This window comes from Saccopteryx leptura, chromosome X, assembly GCF_036850995.1.
Source record: "Saccopteryx leptura isolate mSacLep1 chromosome X, mSacLep1_pri_phased_curated, whole genome shotgun sequence".
In the NCBI taxonomy this organism is placed as follows: domain Eukaryota; kingdom Metazoa; phylum Chordata; class Mammalia; order Chiroptera; family Emballonuridae; genus Saccopteryx; species Saccopteryx leptura.
In genome coordinates this window covers 98,530,147-98,548,273 of record NC_089516.1, presented here as the reverse complement: position 1 = coordinate 98,548,273, position 18,127 = coordinate 98,530,147, and the positions used below count along the sequence as shown (strand labels likewise).

The 18,127-nt window shown below is 46.9% G+C and overlaps 2 protein-coding genes across 4 annotated transcripts in view; one reads left to right on the top strand and one right to left on the bottom strand.

The window, feature by feature from the left end:
- The window catches only part of COL4A6 (collagen type IV alpha 6 chain), a 423,902-nt gene extending 412,132 nt beyond the window's left edge, over positions 1–11,770 (top strand). Inside the window, exons 39-46 of the mRNA XM_066356857.1 lie at positions 2,017–2,133; positions 2,447–2,608; positions 2,798–2,896; positions 4,511–4,657; positions 5,360–5,476; positions 6,248–6,439; positions 7,050–7,336; positions 9,944–11,770. Of these exons, the coding sequence (XP_066212954.1) occupies positions 2,017–2,133; positions 2,447–2,608; positions 2,798–2,896; positions 4,511–4,657; positions 5,360–5,476; positions 6,248–6,439; positions 7,050–7,336; positions 9,944–10,204 (1,382 nt within the window). The 3' untranslated portion in view covers positions 10,205–11,770. The remainder of the gene's footprint in view (positions 1–2,016; positions 2,134–2,446; positions 2,609–2,797; positions 2,897–4,510; positions 4,658–5,359; positions 5,477–6,247; positions 6,440–7,049; positions 7,337–9,943) is intronic.
- Positions 11,771–12,851: 1,081 nt separating this feature from the next.
- The window catches only part of ATG4A (autophagy related 4A cysteine peptidase), a 62,382-nt gene continuing 57,106 nt past the window's right edge, over positions 12,852–18,127 (bottom strand). For all 3 annotated transcript variants that reach the window (XM_066357117.1, XM_066357119.1, XM_066357120.1), the window contains 4 exons: positions 17,702–17,847; positions 16,406–16,462; positions 14,890–14,998; positions 12,852–13,394 (listed from right to left, as the gene is read on the bottom strand). In XM_066357117.1, coding sequence (XP_066213214.1) covers positions 13,324–13,394; positions 14,890–14,998; positions 16,406–16,462; positions 17,702–17,847 — 383 coding nt within the window. In that variant the 3' untranslated portion in view covers positions 12,852–13,323. The remainder of the gene's footprint in view (positions 13,395–14,889; positions 14,999–16,405; positions 16,463–17,701; positions 17,848–18,127) is intronic.

Genomic DNA, 18,127 nt, shown 5'->3' with positions numbered 1-18,127 from the left:
CCACTAGTGGGCGTTCCAGCTTTCATGGTGGGCGGTAGCGGAGCAACCAAACAGTGCCACAATCAGCCCACCATTGAAAGCTGGACCGCCCACTAGTGGGCGAGAGGGACCAGGTTGACCAGCACTACTAAAATGGGCGGTTTTTATAAAAAGGTTCGCCATCACGGTCCTAGAGCAATTCCTGACTCTATAATAAACACCTTTATCTAAATAACTTCAAATTACATCATTCATTTTTATAGTTGTACTAAATATTTAAGGCTGAATTTGTATATTTAGGGATTTTTAAGGCTCTGACACTGGAATGAGTTGGAAAAATATGCCATCTTGCATCTTCATATGCTCATTTAAAGTGTCTTATTCTTTAAAAATTAAAAAAAAGTGTCTTATTTTTAATCAAAGAAATAAATGAGCTTTTTTTCCCACTTGAGGCCAGTAGTACCTTTATTTCAGGTTTAATGGTAAATTCTTGGACATACTTAAAAATGAAGAAATGGGTAAAAAGACGAGGTAGCTCCGAACCCTGAGGTGGGAATTTCCGTAATCTCTGAGCTGCCCACCCTTACTTGCTAATATATTGTGTTTCATTTTGTGGTTTTGCATAATTTCAGCATATATATATATATATATATATATATATGGGAAAAAATAATATCTTTTCAGATTTCTACTTTGTGAAAGTAAAAAATAACTTCAAAAGTTTATCAAGAAACAGTTGACAATATTAGTAGTACCATGTAGCTTTGCAACTAGCTTTTCTTTGTATTTTTGTTTCTTTTTTGAACCTGCAGTAATTGGAGACTTTTCTTAAAATGTATTTTTCTTTTTGTCTATTGGCCTCAGCATTCAGTTAACTAATGAGCTATTAAAAACACCTGAATTAACCAGTCTACCATATTTCTTTACAAGTTTTCATGGGTTTACTTTTACCGTTCCTCACCTAAATATGAGAAGTTCAGCATTAATATAGTCAGCTTGTCAAAAAATAAAATGCTACTAATACTTTTGTATTTTCTTGTCACAAACAAAAAATAAAAATCTCAATCACCAGAACAGTTTTTCAACCAGTTTGAATCTATTTCTTTCTCTTCATCTGAATCTCTTCTAGAATATACCAAAATAATAAGTACATTCCTTCCTTGCTAAAAGCATAATATGAACTTCTACATTTATATGTATGACTTTGATGCATTTTTCCATCAAGAGTATCATCTGTGTATTCAGTGTCTGAATACTAAATACATTTTCTGTCATCAGTTGAAATTTTTTGTTTTCAATGTATTGTAATAGAAATCATTCCACAAACAGAAAATGTGTAAGGCAGTATTAAAATTTGTATTTTCTCTAATACATGACTATTCTCTTTGGCCAAAAAGGGGGAAGGGATTCACTACAGAGAAATTTGTTTTCTAGGCTTAATTAAGCAGACATTCAGCTAATATCATAAATTACGTATAAAAGTGTTTTTCAGTTTGAGAAGTCAGCTCTAGAAGATATGGGGAGGAACAGTGCCCTGGGTGCCTGCATTCTGACCCAGCAGGTGTCTGTTGTGACTGGTTGGGGACAGTGCCCCACCTCCATATGTAACCTTTGATGCACAACATCAGGCATAACTCGCTAACTTAATGACATGTGAGACAGGGATGCTAGATTTTACAACACTTTGGGAAATTTTGATTCCTGATACTGCAGCAATGCCTTTTTTTCCCACCGGATTTGGGAGAAATCTAAAATATTTTCATTGCCAGTGAGGTTAGGAAGCTAGAACTTTCAAAAGCTCTATCCTAATTAAATGTAGCACCTGCTGGGAAGGTGGAGTCGCTGAACCCTTTCAGCTGCTTACTTCATCTGCTGGTGGCCAAAGTAGAATAAAGGGAGAAGAGCCCTCTGCTGGCGTCTTCTGGTATAGCAACCACCTAACTGCTTCCATTTCTGTGTAAATGTCCATTTTCTTTAAGAGAGCCTGGCCCTCTCCTGGGCATACAAAATCCATATAGCTCCTTTAATTCTTTGCAGGTTTTCCAGGTCTCCAGGGCCCTGCTGGTCCCCCTGGTGCCCCAGGCCTCTCCTTGCCCTCAGTCATAGTAGGACAGTCTGGAGACCCTGGGCGACCAGGCCTAGATGGAGAACGAGGTAAAGACGGGAAACACAAAGGAGGGCTGGCCATCACCTTTTGTCTGGAGTTTGGGAGGTCCCACATATAGTTCAGCCACATCTCTATGGCTGGACATGCATGGGCCTGCTTGGCCTTACATCCCTCCCCAAGCAGGGACATGGAGGACTGGAACAGACTAAAAAGGTTTGGGAAGGTCTGGGCACTGGGACCCTACAGATGGCGAGAGAACATTCTCTTCCCTGGGGATGGGCTCTGGCTTCCTGCCAGTCCCAAGGCTTTCAGCAGTAGCCACTTTCCGCACCCTTGCCCCTTTTCCCATCTTGTCCCTAGGCCGCCCAGGCCCCCCAGGGCCCCCAGGACCCCCTGGGCCATCCTCGGATCAAGGTGACCCCGGAGACCCTGGCTTCCCCGGAATTCCGGGCCCTAAAGGGCCCAAGGGAGACCAAGGAACTCCAGGTTTCTCTGGCTTCCCTGGAGAGTTGGGATTGAAAGGTATGCTTGCTTGGCTGGCTGTGGGACCCTTTCCCACTCTACAGCCAGACATGGCCACTTCCTGTCGCCCTGTGAGGACAGGGTCCAGCTGAGAAAACTCTTTACACCCTCCTCCCTGCCTAGCCTCTGCTCCCCACCAGTAGCACCACCAGGCCAAATCTTGACTTGCTTTCCTTTGAACTTTGCCAGGCATGAGAGGTGAGCCTGGCTTCATGGGGACTCCAGGCAAGGTGGGACCACCTGGAGACCCAGGATTTCCCGGGATGAAGGGGAAGGCAGGATCAAGAGGTGAGTTGAGAGCACATGCCAGGCTGACTGTAAGCTCAAGGGAGGGGTCCGGGAATAACGTTCCTTCAGGAGTCACTGCACAGCACCCCAAGAAAACCTGGACACCTGTGAAACATCTGGATCAAGCTCCTGCAGGGGGCAGCTTGGGGATACTTCTTCCTCCATCAGCTCCCGGGACTGAAAGCCACTGCTGATTTGCCACTGCAGGTCCTGCCACTTGTCTCACCACTCTGCATTAGTGGCCATTGGGATTGCACTCAGATCACTGCTCATCCATATGCTCACTACAAACCCATATGCTTTAAAAAGTTTGTGAAGGGGCACCTTTCCCAGCCTCTGCCACCACCTCTGTCACTCACACCCATTCATTCAATCAGCATGCCCTGAGGGTTGTATCTCCAAGTGTGCCTTGCATCTACCCACCTCTTATCACCTCCACCTCCACCTCCATAGCTAGGTGCAAGCCATCAACGTTCCCAACATGAATCACTGCAGAGACCTACTTACTGGTCTCCCTGTTTCTGTTGTGTACCTCACCTGACAATCATTTCTCCAGACAGTGGTGAGAGAGATCTTGTAAAAACTTAAATTGTCTGCTGGCTTCCCATTACATATAAGTTAACTATGGACACAAAGCCCTATGTGATACCTCCCTCTTTATCCTCATCACCATCCTTTTCCCTTTGCAGCTCACTGTGCTCTCGCCACACTAGCCTCTCTATCTAAAAACACCTGGCCACAGGATCTTTGCACATGCTACTTCCACCTCCTGGAATACTTTTGCCCCTCCCTGCCAGCTCTTTCTAATGCTTCAATCATCTCAGGTTAAGTGTTACTGCTTATAAGATGCCACTGTCTCTAAAGCAGGTTCTTCACCTCATAGTCCCCCTTTTCTCCCTCTCATTGTCACTGCCTTGTTCATTTCCTTTGTAGCAGTTCTCATCATTTGCTGTAAGATTAATGGTATAGGTCAGGTTATACATTTTCCATCTTTATCACCAGACCATAATCTCCATAAACATCTGTCTTATTCACTACTCCATCCTCTGATCTACATAGTAGACACTCAAGAAATACTTGTTCAGCGAATTAGAAAGCAAATTGGCTTGTTTGGCTTTAATAATAAGCCAGCTGCCTGGGTTTGGGGTCCTAGGTTATGATACAGACTGAACCTCTGGGATTAGAGCATCCGCTTGGCCTCCTTGGCACTGTGTTCTGACCAGTATGTGATCAAACCGACCTTCCCTAGCCCTGAGCCAAGTCTCAAACCACCGGTGTTTACAACAAACATTCCCTGACTTGCCTACCACTTAACAGGGCCCTGTGCTGAGCCCTGAGAAGACAGGATAAATACTTTAGCTCCTACCCTCAAGGAGCTACTAACACAATGGTCGGTAGGTAGGTAAAGAGGACATTGTGTAAAGCATTGAGAACCATCCTGGTGGTGTTCAGTGGGGACTGTGGGGACAAAGTAGGAGGGCAGAAAGCTGGTGACTATGAGGCAGAAAGGAAGGCTTCTAGTGAGGAGGAAATAAGTGTGAAATGACACACCCTGGCTGCCCCCGTGGCCTCTGCCTGACATTTCCACTTATTACCCCCCCCCCGTGCTCCTAGGCTCTTCTGGCCCCCGAGGTGCTCCTGGGCGAACACCAACTGCGGAAGCCATCCAGGCCCCTCCTGGACCCATGGGCCGACCAGGCATGGACGGCCTCCCTGGTCTCATGGGGGACCCTGGAGTTCAAGGCCCTGGAGGCCGACAAGGTGAGGATGGCACCAGAGAAAGGGGGTTTCTCAGGGAGCGGAGACAGCTGGGCCGGGAGGCTGAGCACACTGCTGGGAAGCCCAGCTCCAGGGGGTGCCTTCCTGAAGAGTTTCCTCTGCTCCTCGTGGAGCTGCCAAGCCTCTTGCCAGGAAGAAGGGCTAGCGGAACCACCCATTGTGCTTGGTTTTAGAGGATGCGTGGGCAGAGCCCAGCAGCTGCTCTGGACCCCTGACCCTCACTAACATGCTGCTGAGAGGGAGGGACTGTGGTAGGGGATGAAAAGCAACAGAGAAAGCCCAGGATCGGGAGACAGGAAACCCGGCTTCTAATCCCACTTTCCCCCAACTGCAGTAAATTAGCAGCCTCTCTGGGCCTCCATGTCCTCCTTTCTGATGTGGATGCCAGCACTGGCCCTGCATTCTTCCCAGCATTGCTGGGAAGATGAGAGGAAGGGAGGAGGAAATAAATGTGAAGTGACTCAGAAGGGCTAAGTTTAGAGTGCAGTCCCAGGGCCAAGATGCCCCAACACGAACTAAGGACTAGCCCAGGAAGCTCAGCCCCGAGCTCAGTGTGTGCTCCACCATGCCGGCCAGTGTGCCCTCTCCTGGCGAGTCCTGGGCATGACATATGAGCCCTCCTTTTGGGGGAGGGCTTCTCCCTTCCACATTGAGTGTCCCCCTGTGGGCCTTCTCTCTTTGTAGGCTCCAAAGGTTTACCTGGCATCCCTGGCAAAGATGGCCCAAGCGGGCTCCCTGGCCCGCCTGGGGCTCTTGGCGATCCTGGTCTCCCCGGACTGCAAGGCCCTCCAGGATTTGAAGGTCTGGTGATCTCAGCACCAGAGGCAGAGGGTTTCTGTATGGGTTTGAGGCTTGGTGGTGAGTTAAAAATCTCAAGTGTGAGAATGAGGAAACCTGGTGGTAAAGCTTGACACTACCCAGAGCTTGAAAAACTGAACTTACTTCATTCCCTCTGAGCCTGTGGGGAATTAGAGCCCTACATTCCTGAAGACAAGGCTTTTCCCCAAATCCTGTTCTGGCTGGTCTTCCAGTCCCTGAGAGCTCGGACTCGACTGCCCAGCATGGCACCCTGTCCTGCGCCCCCCCTCTGTACCCAGTGTAGTAGTTCTGATGTGGATGGAAGGGGGTGCCTTCCTTCCACATGAAGGGATAAGAAAATTTGACATCGCGTATGGTTGTTCTGCTACTTACCTCCCGTCTGACATTGGAGACAGTAAGTCAGTCGTCCTGAGAACAGTCCCGAGGCTCGATGGGAAAATGACATGATCATTTGCCACGGGTTGGAAAAGAGGGAACGATTTTGCCCCGCTAATCCCAACTCTGCTTCTGCTGCTTCTGATTCAGCAGGTGAAGGTACTTAGCTACCTCCTGTGAGAGCCTGCGAGGCTGGCCGGAGAAGTGTCCTCCTCCACCCACCCCACCCCCTTAGAGGATCCAGAGCCAGGTGGCTGTGGGAGGGAAGCCGGATAGTGTGCTTTTTAAAATGGGGCTGTTGTGAGAAGATACAGTAGTCCCGTTTTCTGTGGGGGATACAGTGTGAGACCCCCTAATGGATGACTCTTTCCCTCCCAGGACCTCCAGGAAAACAGGGCCCGTTCGGGAGGGCCGGATTGCCTGGACAGAGTTTGAGAGTGGGCTACACTTTGGTGAAGCACAGCCAGTCGAAACAGGTGCCCCTGTGCCCTGCCGAGACGACCCAGCTGTGGGTGGGTTACAGCCTGCTGTTCGTGGAGGGGCAGGAGAAAGCCCACAACCAGGACTTGGGTAGGTACTGACTCTGACAGCCAGCCCTGGCCAACTTTCCCCACAAGAACAAAGCCCTTGAAGGCTCACTATTGGGCAGTGTACCTGGGGACAGTTATTCAACCTCTCTAAGCTTCTGCTTCCTCTTAAGTGGAAAAAGGCTAATCCTAGTACATATCACATGAGGAGGTAGAAGGATTATATGAATCACTCAATGTAAAATGCTTAGAACAACGTTTGCCGCATATTAAGCATCCAAAAATGTCAGCAATTACTAGTAGTAATAATAGGATGACCCGTGGGGCAAGGATGACTACCCAAGAATTAATTGTATTGTCTGCAGGTATGCTCACTCTGAAAAGCAGGCTCCGTCTATTAAATGCTGCTTTTCCAAAGTAGATTAATTAGGGAGCCATTATGAAGTTTTTAAAGAAAAGATTCTTTTCATTATCAAACTTCCCTGGTGCATTGAAAATAGGATTTCATCAACAGACTTCCGTGTGTGTCCAGTGTTCTAGGACAGTAAGGGGTCCCTGTTCCGGTGCAGGCGGTTGGATGAAAACCCAAAGCACCATCCAGCCAAGTCCCGGCAGCCCTGGGCATAGTGCCAGCCCGTCTTCTCTCCTTCCAGGGTTCGCTGGCTCCTGCCTGCCCCGCTTCAGCACCATGCCCTTCATCTACTGCAACGTCAATGAAGTGTGCCACTATGCCAGGCGCAATGATAAGTCCTACTGGCTCTCCACCACCGCCCCCATCCCCATGCTGCCCATTGGCCAGACCAAGATCCCCCAGTACATCAGCCGCTGCTCTGTGTGTGAAGCACCCTCACAAGCCATTGCTGTGCACAGCCAGGATATCACCATCCCGCAGTGCCCCTTGGGCTGGCGCAGCCTCTGGATCGGGTATTCCTTCCTTATGGTAAGGCCCCTGTCCTCAGTGTAGAGGCAGAGGGCAGGGTTCTCTGGGAGGATCTCTCAGACTGGTTTCCAGGCTCGAGGGACACGGGGTAGAAATCACAGAGTTTGAAAGGAAGCGAAATGGTTGGCCTGGGCTTAGCTAAAGCCCAGAGAGGCCAGTTCTGCATGAATGACAGGTATGAGGAGAAAGAAACAGTTTGCACCCAGTGGTTCAGGGGTAAGAATACCCATGAAGCACCAGCAAAGACCCGAACATCTTTCTGCCAGTTTCAGTTATGCCACAAGCAAGGGAAGGAGGAACCACCGATCTGGATAGACAGCCTGTCCTGCACTCTTACTAGTCCGGCTGGGCATGGCGCCCCTTTCTCTCCTGCCCATACATAGTCTAGTCACTGCCCCCTCCCCCCAGAAGGCTCATGTGAGGGCAGTGGACCCATATCCTCGCTGGGATTTCTGCTGCTTTGCCATTTCCATGGGAAGGCAATAAACCGCCATGCTATGTGTCTTGATAAGAAAGAGCTTAGAATATGTGTAAGCCCAAGGCAGCATCAAGTCCTTCACATGACATTCCAAGAATAACTGGGGACGTTAAATGAGTGAAAGTTCAGGTTTAGGGCCAGAATAATTCCCAGGGCAAACCAGTGTGGCATCCACTGAAGTACCTGCTTTGCCACAGCTTCTTCACTGAAGCACCAGGGCTGACATGGTGAGAGATCGTCTTTGAAGAATTATCAAACCATAGCCTTCCTTACATCAGTGTCCTAGCTAGGGTGAGGTACTTCCGTTACGGCTGTATTTCTGTGGATTGGGCAGTTTATTCCAAAGTAATGCAGAATCACTCAACTATCAGTCTGTCCTGCCCACTGAGCTTCCACAAGGAATGGCACAAAACTGATGTATAAAATCACATGTCCTTTACTCATGGGAGTGCTCTTCAACCCTTATTCAGAATCTCTTTACTCTTGTTATATACATATCATTCTAACATACTGGAATATCTATAGTTTTCTGAAAATGTGTAAGGGTGGGAATTTGGACCGCCTTGTACTGCATCTTGAAGCAATGAGACATGCCTACTAAAATGTAGAACAGGCCCTGGCCGGTTGGCTCAGCGGTAGAGCGTCAGCCTGGCGTGCGGGGGACCCGGGTTTGATTCCCGGCCAGGGCACATGGGAGAAGCACCTATTTGCTTCTCCACCCCCACCCCCTCCTTCCTCTCTGTCTCTCTCTTCCCCTCCCGCAGCCGGGGCTCCATTGGAGCAAAGATGGCCCGGGCACTGGGGATGGCTCCTTGGCCTCTGCCCCAGGCGCTAGAGTGGCTCTTGTCGGGGCAGAGCGACGCCCCAGAGGGGCAGAGCATCGCCCCCTGGTGGGCAGAGCATCGCCCCCTGGTGGGCGTGCCGGGTGGATCCCGGTCGGGTGCATGCGGGAGTCTGTCTGACTGTCTCTCCCCGTTTCCAGCTTCAAAAAAGAAAAAAAAAAACGGAAAAAAACAAACAAACGTAGAACAGAGGGAGAAAACCATTCAAGGGCCACCCAAGAACTTTGCAAGCTGCGTCTCTTGGTAGAGGGTCACTGCATAATCCTCCAAAGCAAAAGCCGACATTCCCAGTGACAAGCCTGGGTTATCTGCAAAGAGTAAAATGTAGTGTTTGCTGTTTAGTGATGCAGGGTGATGTGTCATTCATACTAGATGGTTTGTTTTCTGAGGGTCAAAATATGAAAAAAATTTGCTTCTTCATTTATTATGAAAGGTCATTTTTATAGAGACACACTTTCCCAAAGTTCTACAAAGTAAGGCATTAACTACTGTGTGTTCAAACTGGGCATTTGTCCCATTGGCCATTTGCTGACCTGGGTGTATGTGAGGTCTCTTCCCCACCTCCAGATTATAACCCAGCTGAGGTGAGGGGGCGGGGGCACGAGTGGGGAGAGGAAACTTCTGTCTGTGGGTGCGCTGACCAGAGACTATCGGCTCACGAGTAGCACTGACGACCTGAGTGATGTGACAGCTTCCCAAAGTGTGGGCCAGGATGCTAGGCCAAATCTGAGGCCCACATGTACACAACAAAAATCAAACACTATATGTCACTCTAAAGGTTGTGGTCCAGATTGAAAACATAAGTTCTAATGGAGGTAAAGTCAGAGTAAGAGCTATTAATAGATACGTTGGCAGCGGGCCGAAGGTGTAATCACTCTGTGGCATATCGGGCACTCCTTGGCATACACCACCAGGGGCTTCAAGTTGACAAAGGGCTCTGAGAAGAAGCGCATTCTGAAACCTATTGAATTTTCCTTAATTCAGCCTTTCTCACACTTCTTTATCCATGAAATTGGGGGGGCACCTAGCATACCTTGGCGCTCAGCGGGGCAGCAGCAGTTTGGGAAACACAGAGGTTTGGCGGGGCACCAGGGATGTTGGAGGGGGTGCTCCTCACCCTGAGGCTGCTATAAGGGAAGGTGAGAGGCCCAGGCCTTTGGTCTGCTGGCTAGACACGGGCTACGCCAAGGGGCCGGAGCTTAGGAAGGCAGCTCGCGTCCCTGCTGGAGCAGCAGGGTCCCCGTGGGACCCCGCTGGCCCCGCTCACCCCCACCCTGTCTGTTTCAGCACACCGCTGCCGGCGCCGAGGGCGGCGGCCAGTCCCTGGTCTCACCGGGCTCCTGCCTAGAGGACTTCCGTGCCACACCTTTCATTGAGTGTAGTGGTGCCCGGGGCACCTGCCACTACTTTGCCAACAAGTACAGTTTCTGGCTGACGACGGTGGAGGAAAGGCAACAGTTTGGGGAGGAACCTGTGCCAGAAACAATGAAAGCTGGGCAGCTCCACGCCCGAGTCAGCCGCTGTCAGGTGTGTATGAAAAGCCTGTAGGGTGGTGGCCCCGTGCAGCTCCGCTGTTGCTCTCCCTTCCTCCACACAACGGTCACCTCACAGACCTGAACCATCTGAAGAAGGCAGGCCTAAGCCCATTTGCTTATCTGTCAAGTTGTATATTGGAGTCTCATTTGGGCTGGACTAATGGACACTGGTCACCCCAACCCTCAGGCCCAAAGGGTGAGCCCACCCTGCTGAGATCTGCTGTCCCATTTCAGTCAACCTGGTGCTACCGTTTGATTCAGATGTTTGCGTGACTATTCATGGCTACCTCAGAAAGACCTGCTGGGCTGCCACTTTCTCAGACTATTAGCTTTCCTCCCCGTCCAGACCACAAAGGGTTTCTGTAGTAGCTGATATGTCCAAAGGTCACCATACTTTATTGGGCTTAAACCAGAACCCAGTGTTTACACATGAAAAAACAACAACAACAACAAAAAACATCTGGTTAAGCATTCATGGATGACTCAAGTCTGCCACGAGCAGTCCCTCACTCTTCAGGGAAACCCACCATGTCTAGGCAGGCAGTAGCTCAGGGTGAGCTTTGACTCCTTTGAGAGTGAGCACAACTGGGCTCCGTATTGCTTAGGGATATTTCAAGACCAGCAACCATAAAGGGCTCATTGACTCCAATGGTCCTAGACAAATCACATCCTCCTTGCTGGCTCCCTCCCCGGGCAGAGACCTCTGACGTGTCCTGGTCCGGAGTATAGTGGAGGATGCTCCGAATGTGGCCACGCCCATAAAAGGAAGTGAGAACTACCGCCTTTTCTCCCAGGCCAGGGGTAGAAGGGTGCGTGGGTAAGAAAGTGGGAATTTTACTTTCGACTCCAGGAACAAAAGGGTTAAATACCCTGTCCCAATTTCTCAGAAGTCCTTGTTTAATTTAAATGTCATCCAAATGTGTGTAATGTGGCAAACTGAGGCTGCAGTTTGTTGGTTCCTTTACATTTTGAGGCTGTCAGAGACTTTCCATTAAAATGTCCATCCAACTGCTATTTTACAGGTAGGCTGTTAAAGTATTTTAATATATTTTTAAAATATCATAAAAATATAACATACTCCTCTCTTTAGCAGCTAGCAGACCTAAAGCAAGCCTGAGTTGACTATAAAGTGTATTGTATTCTGTTGGGGGTATTTGTTTTAACCATTTTCATTAATTATCAATTTCCCAGAACACTTAGCTACATTGACAAGAGGCAATTGCTTCCAGATGATTCTGTTTCCTTAAATATTATGTAAACTGTGCCAACACAAACAAATATAATCAGTATAACCTGAATTAGTGTTACCTGCACCTCCTCTCTGAGAAATAAGCATGGTTGTCAGCTCTGTACATTGCAAATAAAAGGAATTAAATATGAACATTTTCACTTCTTATGTTCTTTTCTAAAGTCCGCCTCACTGTAATTTCTGAGCCCCCCACAGAGTTGTGGGGGTTCCTGTTATGCAAGGTGAGCTTTCGAAACTGTTGATGTTAAATCCAATTAACATCAAAGGATAGAAGGTGTTCTCTAACAGGTAACAAATCCACAACCTGTTTCAAATAAGCCCACGTCTAACCGCTTTTAGCCCCATCATATGCTAGAGTTCAAGAAAGGAATTTCCATGCTTCTGGGACCTCAGGATCATTTTCAGATATATCAACAGTAGAGAAATGTTAAAGTCATTAAAATCAAATCTAAAATATATATGCATATGTGTGTATGTGTAAAATATGTCCACTGGAAAGATAAAAATTAATAACATTGGGAGCCTCAGGGAATTGAAAAGACATTTTGAATCTTTTGAATTTTGAATCAGTGGAAAAAAAGAGAAAAGTTTGGAATCCAAAGAAACAAGTGTTATAACATCCCTAAATATACAAAAACAAAACAAAACAAAAAACCCCAACAACTTTGGTTTCGTGCTAGCTTTCATACCCGTGGCTGGCCTTCCTTAGGACTCGGTCGAGGATAGAAGAGAGATGCATACAGATCATAAGAAACAGGGAAGACAGCTGGGATATGAGGCACATCCTCACAGGAGAGTGGGTGGCAGAGACAATATGCTGAATACATGCTTTAAAATTGAGCAGGTTGCTGGTCCTTGAACAGTTTGGCATTATAATTGATACACAGATTAAATGTCACCACATAAATAATTCTTTCTAATATGGCTGTCAATCAAAATGGAGCCTAACTCAAACAACATTTTTAACTCCCCCCCCCCCCAAATCAACATATTATGTCAGTGATTGGCAAACTACAGCCTGTGGGCTAAATCTGCCATCTGCCTGTTTTTGTATAGACAGTTTCATTGGCTGACAGCCAGGCTCAGATTGCCTATGGCTGCTTTTCAACTTCCAACAGTAGAGTTAAGTAGCTGTGACAGAGGCGACAAGGCCTACAAAGCCTGAAACAGTTACAATCTGGCCCTTTACTGGAAAACTTTGCTGAGCTGACCTAAGCGATCATGATTTGATTTTCAGACACAGTGATATCTGACAAAAGTATTAGTGAAGAACAGAGCAGTGACCCATTAACTGGTTGGGTTCCCCCAAAGAGTCAGGAGATCAACAAGTCCACATTGGACTTAATTTATTTGACAAGCTTTTTGATATCAATTATTAATTAAAATGCATATTCAAATAATGTAACAAGAATTCTTTTCTCCCTGATGTAATCACTTTATTATTAGAGCAAAAGAACAGACTGCTTCTTAGTATTTAGCCCGAAAAAGGTCACCCCTGGAAGGGTGAGGAAGCATAGGTAACCATCTCTCATCTGCTGGTGCGTGAAGCAGGGTGTGAGTTGCTGTCTATCTTCCGGATGCCCGCCTCCTCCTTTCAACAGTGGCAGACACGCCGCGGCCATGTAAGACAAGCTGGGAAGCAAGGCATGGCTCCTAATCTTTCTGCTCCTAGATTCCATGATTGTTCTAGTTCTTTCTGGGGAAGGGTAGTAATTTTTTTCTTTTCTGAGAAATGATGATTGGCTCAGTCATGGTTGATTGCTATCAAGTTTGTATGCTGTTGGCATAACAGGCACTTGCTGACTAGAAAAGTTGTGTGTAATGAGTTCATGTTCTTCTGGTGCCAGATGAAAGACAGACCTCCAGGCTGTGTTCCTACTATTCTATACACTCAGAATTTCAAAATCTTCCTCCAGGTCAAAGTCCTCTAGTTGTTCAGTAGAGTCAATGAATTCTGTCAGGACACAGAAATGAGAAGGAAGAAAAGCGTGATGATGCTTAGACTGAAGTGGTCAGTATATTACTCAGTAGGGAAGACTATACATTTTTAAATTGTTTTGCTAAAGAAAAGCTCTTTTGGGCCCTGGCCAGTTTGCTCCATGGTAGATAGAACATCGGCGTGGCGTGTGAATGTCCCGGGTTCAATTCCTGGTCAGGGCACACAGAAGCGACCATCTGCTTCTCCTCCCCTTTCTTTCTTTTCTTTCTTTTCTTTTCTTTTCTTTTCTTTCTTTCTTTCTTTCTTTCTTTCTTTCTTTCTCTCTCTCTCTCTCTCTCTCTCTCTCTCTCTCTCCTTCCTTCCTTCCTTCCTTCCTTCCTTCCTTCCTTCCTTCCTTCCTCCCTCCCTCCCTCCCCCCCTCCCTCCCTCCCTCCCTTCCTTCCTTCCTCTCTCTCTTTTTTCCTCCCACAGCCATGGCTCGATTGATTCAAGAAAGTCAGCCTCAGGTACTGAGGATGGGTCCATGGAGCCTCTGTCTCAGGTGCTAAAAATAGCTCAGTTGTGAGCATTGCCCCAGGGGAGCAGAGCATTGGCCCCAGATGGGGGTTGCTGGGTGGATCCTGGTAGGGGCGCATGCAAAAGTCTGTCTGTCTGTCTCCCTCCACACAGTCTAAAAAAAAAAGAAAGGAAAACTTTTTTGGAGGAGACTTATAGATAGGACACTGCCAAGTATTAGAGATTCTTTATAAAGAATCAAAATAGGCCCTGGCCGGTTGGCTCAGTGGTAGAGCGTCGGCCTGGCGTGCAGAGGTCCCAGGTTCGATTCCCGGCCAGGGCACACAGGAGAAGCGCCCATCTGCTTCTCCACCCTTCCCCCTCTCCTTCCTCTCTGTCTCTCTCTTCCCCTCCCGCAGCCAAGGCTCCATTGGAGAAAAGATGGCCCGGGCGCTGGGGATGGCTCCTTGGCCTCTGCCCCAGGTGCTAGAGTGGCTCTGGTCGTGGCAGAGCGACGCCCCGGAGGGGCAGAGCATCGCCCCCTGGTGGGCACAGCGTCGCCCCTGGTGGGCGTGCCGGGTGGATCCCGGTCAGGCGCATGCGGGAGTCTGTCTGACTGTCTCTCCCCGTTTCCAGCTTCGGAAAAATACAAAAAAAAAAAAAAAAAAAAAAAAGAATCAAAATAACTAGACTGGTCACATAGTCCAGTTTACAGTGATGAGGATGAGGCTCTGCACAAACTTAGAGGCACCTTTTGACTCACCTATGGCCTCTGATTTGTTATTCTGAATCAGACCATGAAAAAAAAATGTCTAATCATTTCGATTTTACATGGAACTTTTTCACTGAGCTCATTTCTGGCTACTACCGTTCTTTGAAGTTGGTATCAGTTTGTCGGAGGATTTAAACAATCAGAAGCATCGTTTCTGATTAGTCCAGGCAACTGCTGCTATCTCATAAACCAATCACGATGTGTGGGTCTGCTGATCCGTGCGGTCCCTGAACAACCACTTACCTGCCCCGGTGGTTGTCACCTCTGGTTTGGCTGGCGGTACAAAGGGAGGCCAGTGCGATGGATGTTTCTGAACTAATTCAAACATCCTTAAGTTCTCCTTTAGAATTTCCTGAGGAGACACAGCAACAGTTATAAACACTGCAGAATCACTGTATTTCTGTCCAGTTGGCAATCTATGACCCCGGGCCATCTGAGAGGGGCCTGTTGTTGAAAAGTGAAAGCAAAGGCCTGAGAAATACACCCATCCAGAAAACCAGCCCTCTTCGATTATAGAACTTGTGGCCAGGAGGGAAGGCCACTGCAGGGAGTATCGGATAGGAGGCCAGTACTCACTGCCCACATTCCATAATGAGGTTCAAGTCATAGGCCAGTCGCACGGGCTCAACTCAATTTAGGGGTGAGATGTTCCTGAATTGTTGGCTCCAAAGAAACGTTGGTTAAGCAAGTAAAATCTGCCCCGAAAGAAATACTGCTACATATTTGCATGGTTTCTGTTTAGTCCAACACATACAATATATGTCCTAATTTAAGTGGCATAGTCTTATCAGAAAATTTTTCTTCTAATTTTAAATGTGATGTAAATATAGTTTTGTGGCATTCCAAAATGTGAGTATTGCTTTTAGAAAGTAATTCTCCATTGTGTCTCAGCTAATTATGAACTGGGGTTTCAGACGCAGCTAGAGACATTAGTGTTAATTATTTGTTCAGCTGTGAAGAAAAATCTTCCTCCCCTTAGACCTACAAGGGGCTCTTTGCTTTGTACATTGTGTCTCCTGCCACCCCATCCAGGTCTCTTTAAACTACTTTCGATGATGTCCCCTCATTCTTTCAGTGAGCATTTATCAATATCTTCTACATATATGGCATGTGTTAGAATCTGAGGATAAGGGAGGCAGACACAAAGACTGGTGGTCAGCAAAACAATAAATACCCTTTTACAGAAAATACCAAAAATAAAAGGAAGGGGGAGAAGGAAGAAACAGGATAAGAAGAACCTTGCTTTAGTATTTACATATATTTCTGCAAAATGTTTCCTTTTAAGTAGCAGTGGGCCTATATTTTATATAAATAAGACAGTTCGTAGAAAGTCAATCCCTCTAAAATGTAATGGAATACATTAAGCTGAATGGAACATGAAATAAATAGCAAAGCAGTTTAGTTTCTTCAACCATCTCAGTGTTACAAAAAAACTAGAAAAAATTTAGGCTGAGCTCTATGAAATTGGCATTTTTAGGCTAAAATAGTAGAATACTAGTTGAATAATTCATGACTTGTCGGTTTAATGGGATAAAACATTAAGTAGCTAAAAATATCACTCACTTGACTTACCTTATTTCTAGCAAAGGATTTTCTTTGGTTCCCCCAGAGTTATGCACAATTCCCCACTTCTTACTTTCTTTCTCTTGCAATCAAGTCATATCAGGCTAGGTTTATGTTACTATGAAAAACAGTCTTGAAAAGGAATCACGTTGGATAACTTTTGTTTTTTAAGACCAAGAAAAAAAAAAATCTTTACCTTCTGAACAAGGCTACACCAGCTATCAAAGTCTTTCTCTTCTTTGCAGAAAAATCCCTTGGGGAGGGGGGGAAGCAAAAGAACACAACTTAGAACTGGTCAGGGCACCAAGGAAGGCCCCCTGTACTGCACGTTGGAGCCACAGGCCCGGAGCTGCAAGGTGGGATGTGGGCCACTCTCCTCGGATGTGATTTTCCAACAATTAGGAGGAAGACTGGCTGTGCTTATCTCTCTCCTAGATCACTACCTCAGTGGGACACAAGTGTTTGCTCATTCATTCTTCTTTCCCCTTCATTCTCCCTCTCCCATCTCACTTTCTGTCTCTTCCTCTCCTGTCTCTCCATCTCCTTGTTCCTCTGGTTCTTTCCCTTATTCTGTCCCTTTCCTTGTCCCCTGTCCTCCCTCCCATGCCTCTGCCTTCATACTTCGAGATACAGTAACATGAAGCTCAGTCTCCAAAGTGTGGGACTAAGTCTATTACATTCAGTGTACGAAGATACACATCTATAAAGAATAATTCATTAAACCAGTAAACAAAAACCAAATAGTATCTGTAGCTAGAAGCAATATTTAATAATGTGGCTTTGACCTTAAGAAATTACCTATTACAATAAAGAGAACCATCAACCGCCTTCTCCCTTCTCAGAGCTATTGTTCAGTAGTGAAAGGAGATTCCAAGACAAGAGGAGGCCTCTTTGAACACTGTTGCCCTGACAATCGGATTATATTTGAAGAAAGGATGAAGACAGGCCTCAGAAGCACTGGCTATGTCAATGTGCGTAGACAACAGTCATACTTCCAGGAGGGGGTAATGCTGCAACATCCTGGAATTTGTGCCCAGAGAAATAGACACTGTCTACCCAGGGGGTCTTGCCCCCTTCTCCTTCCCTCTCTATGTCCAATATCATTCCCTACTAGAAAGCGAGAAGGAAAAAAGGGAAAGATGGTACCACTAATATTAACTAATATTTATAGAATGTTTACAATGTGCCAGGCCCTTATGCACTCTACTACAACCTTATAAGGAAGAAACTTCTATATTGTTCATTTCAGGGATGAGAAGACCGAGGCTCAGAAAGGTAAAGGGACACCCCCTAAGTTCATAGCTAGTAAGTGGCAGGGCTTGAATCTCAACTTGAGCAGCTTCGCTTTAGGGTCCATTCATTCCCCATTACACTACACTACCTCTCATGGGGCTGGTAAGTGAACATAGTCCTGCTGCTCTACGTAGTGACCTGAACCAATCTGTAATAGGGTGCAGTGTATCTCTGGCCCGCCCAACCTTCAGATACCCACCAATGCCACGGAAGGATCCAAGTTCAGAATGTTCATTCGCTGTGGTGACTGCAAACAATGGAAAGTCTGGTCATCAACTGTCCCATTCTCTTCAGTGTCAACGAAGGTCTGGGTGGTGTGAGGGTCCAGGAAAATGAGCTCATCACCTGTTGGAATGAGTCACGCTTAAATTTTAAGGAACCACTGGCTCTGGCCCCACTGTTGTCCTTGGGAGGAGAGCTGCTTTCCCTAACCCCTCCCTCACAGTGACAATGAAAATGAGATGACAGAAAGCCTGAAGTAAGGTAAGCATGCCTAAGGAAGGCACCCACACCCAAATCGAATCATTCAACGAGAAGACTTGCCCTAGCATTCACATCTCCTCAAAGTCCAAGTCCGAAAATGGAAAGCGACAGGTTTAGGAAAAGGCGGGTGGGAATGAGAGAT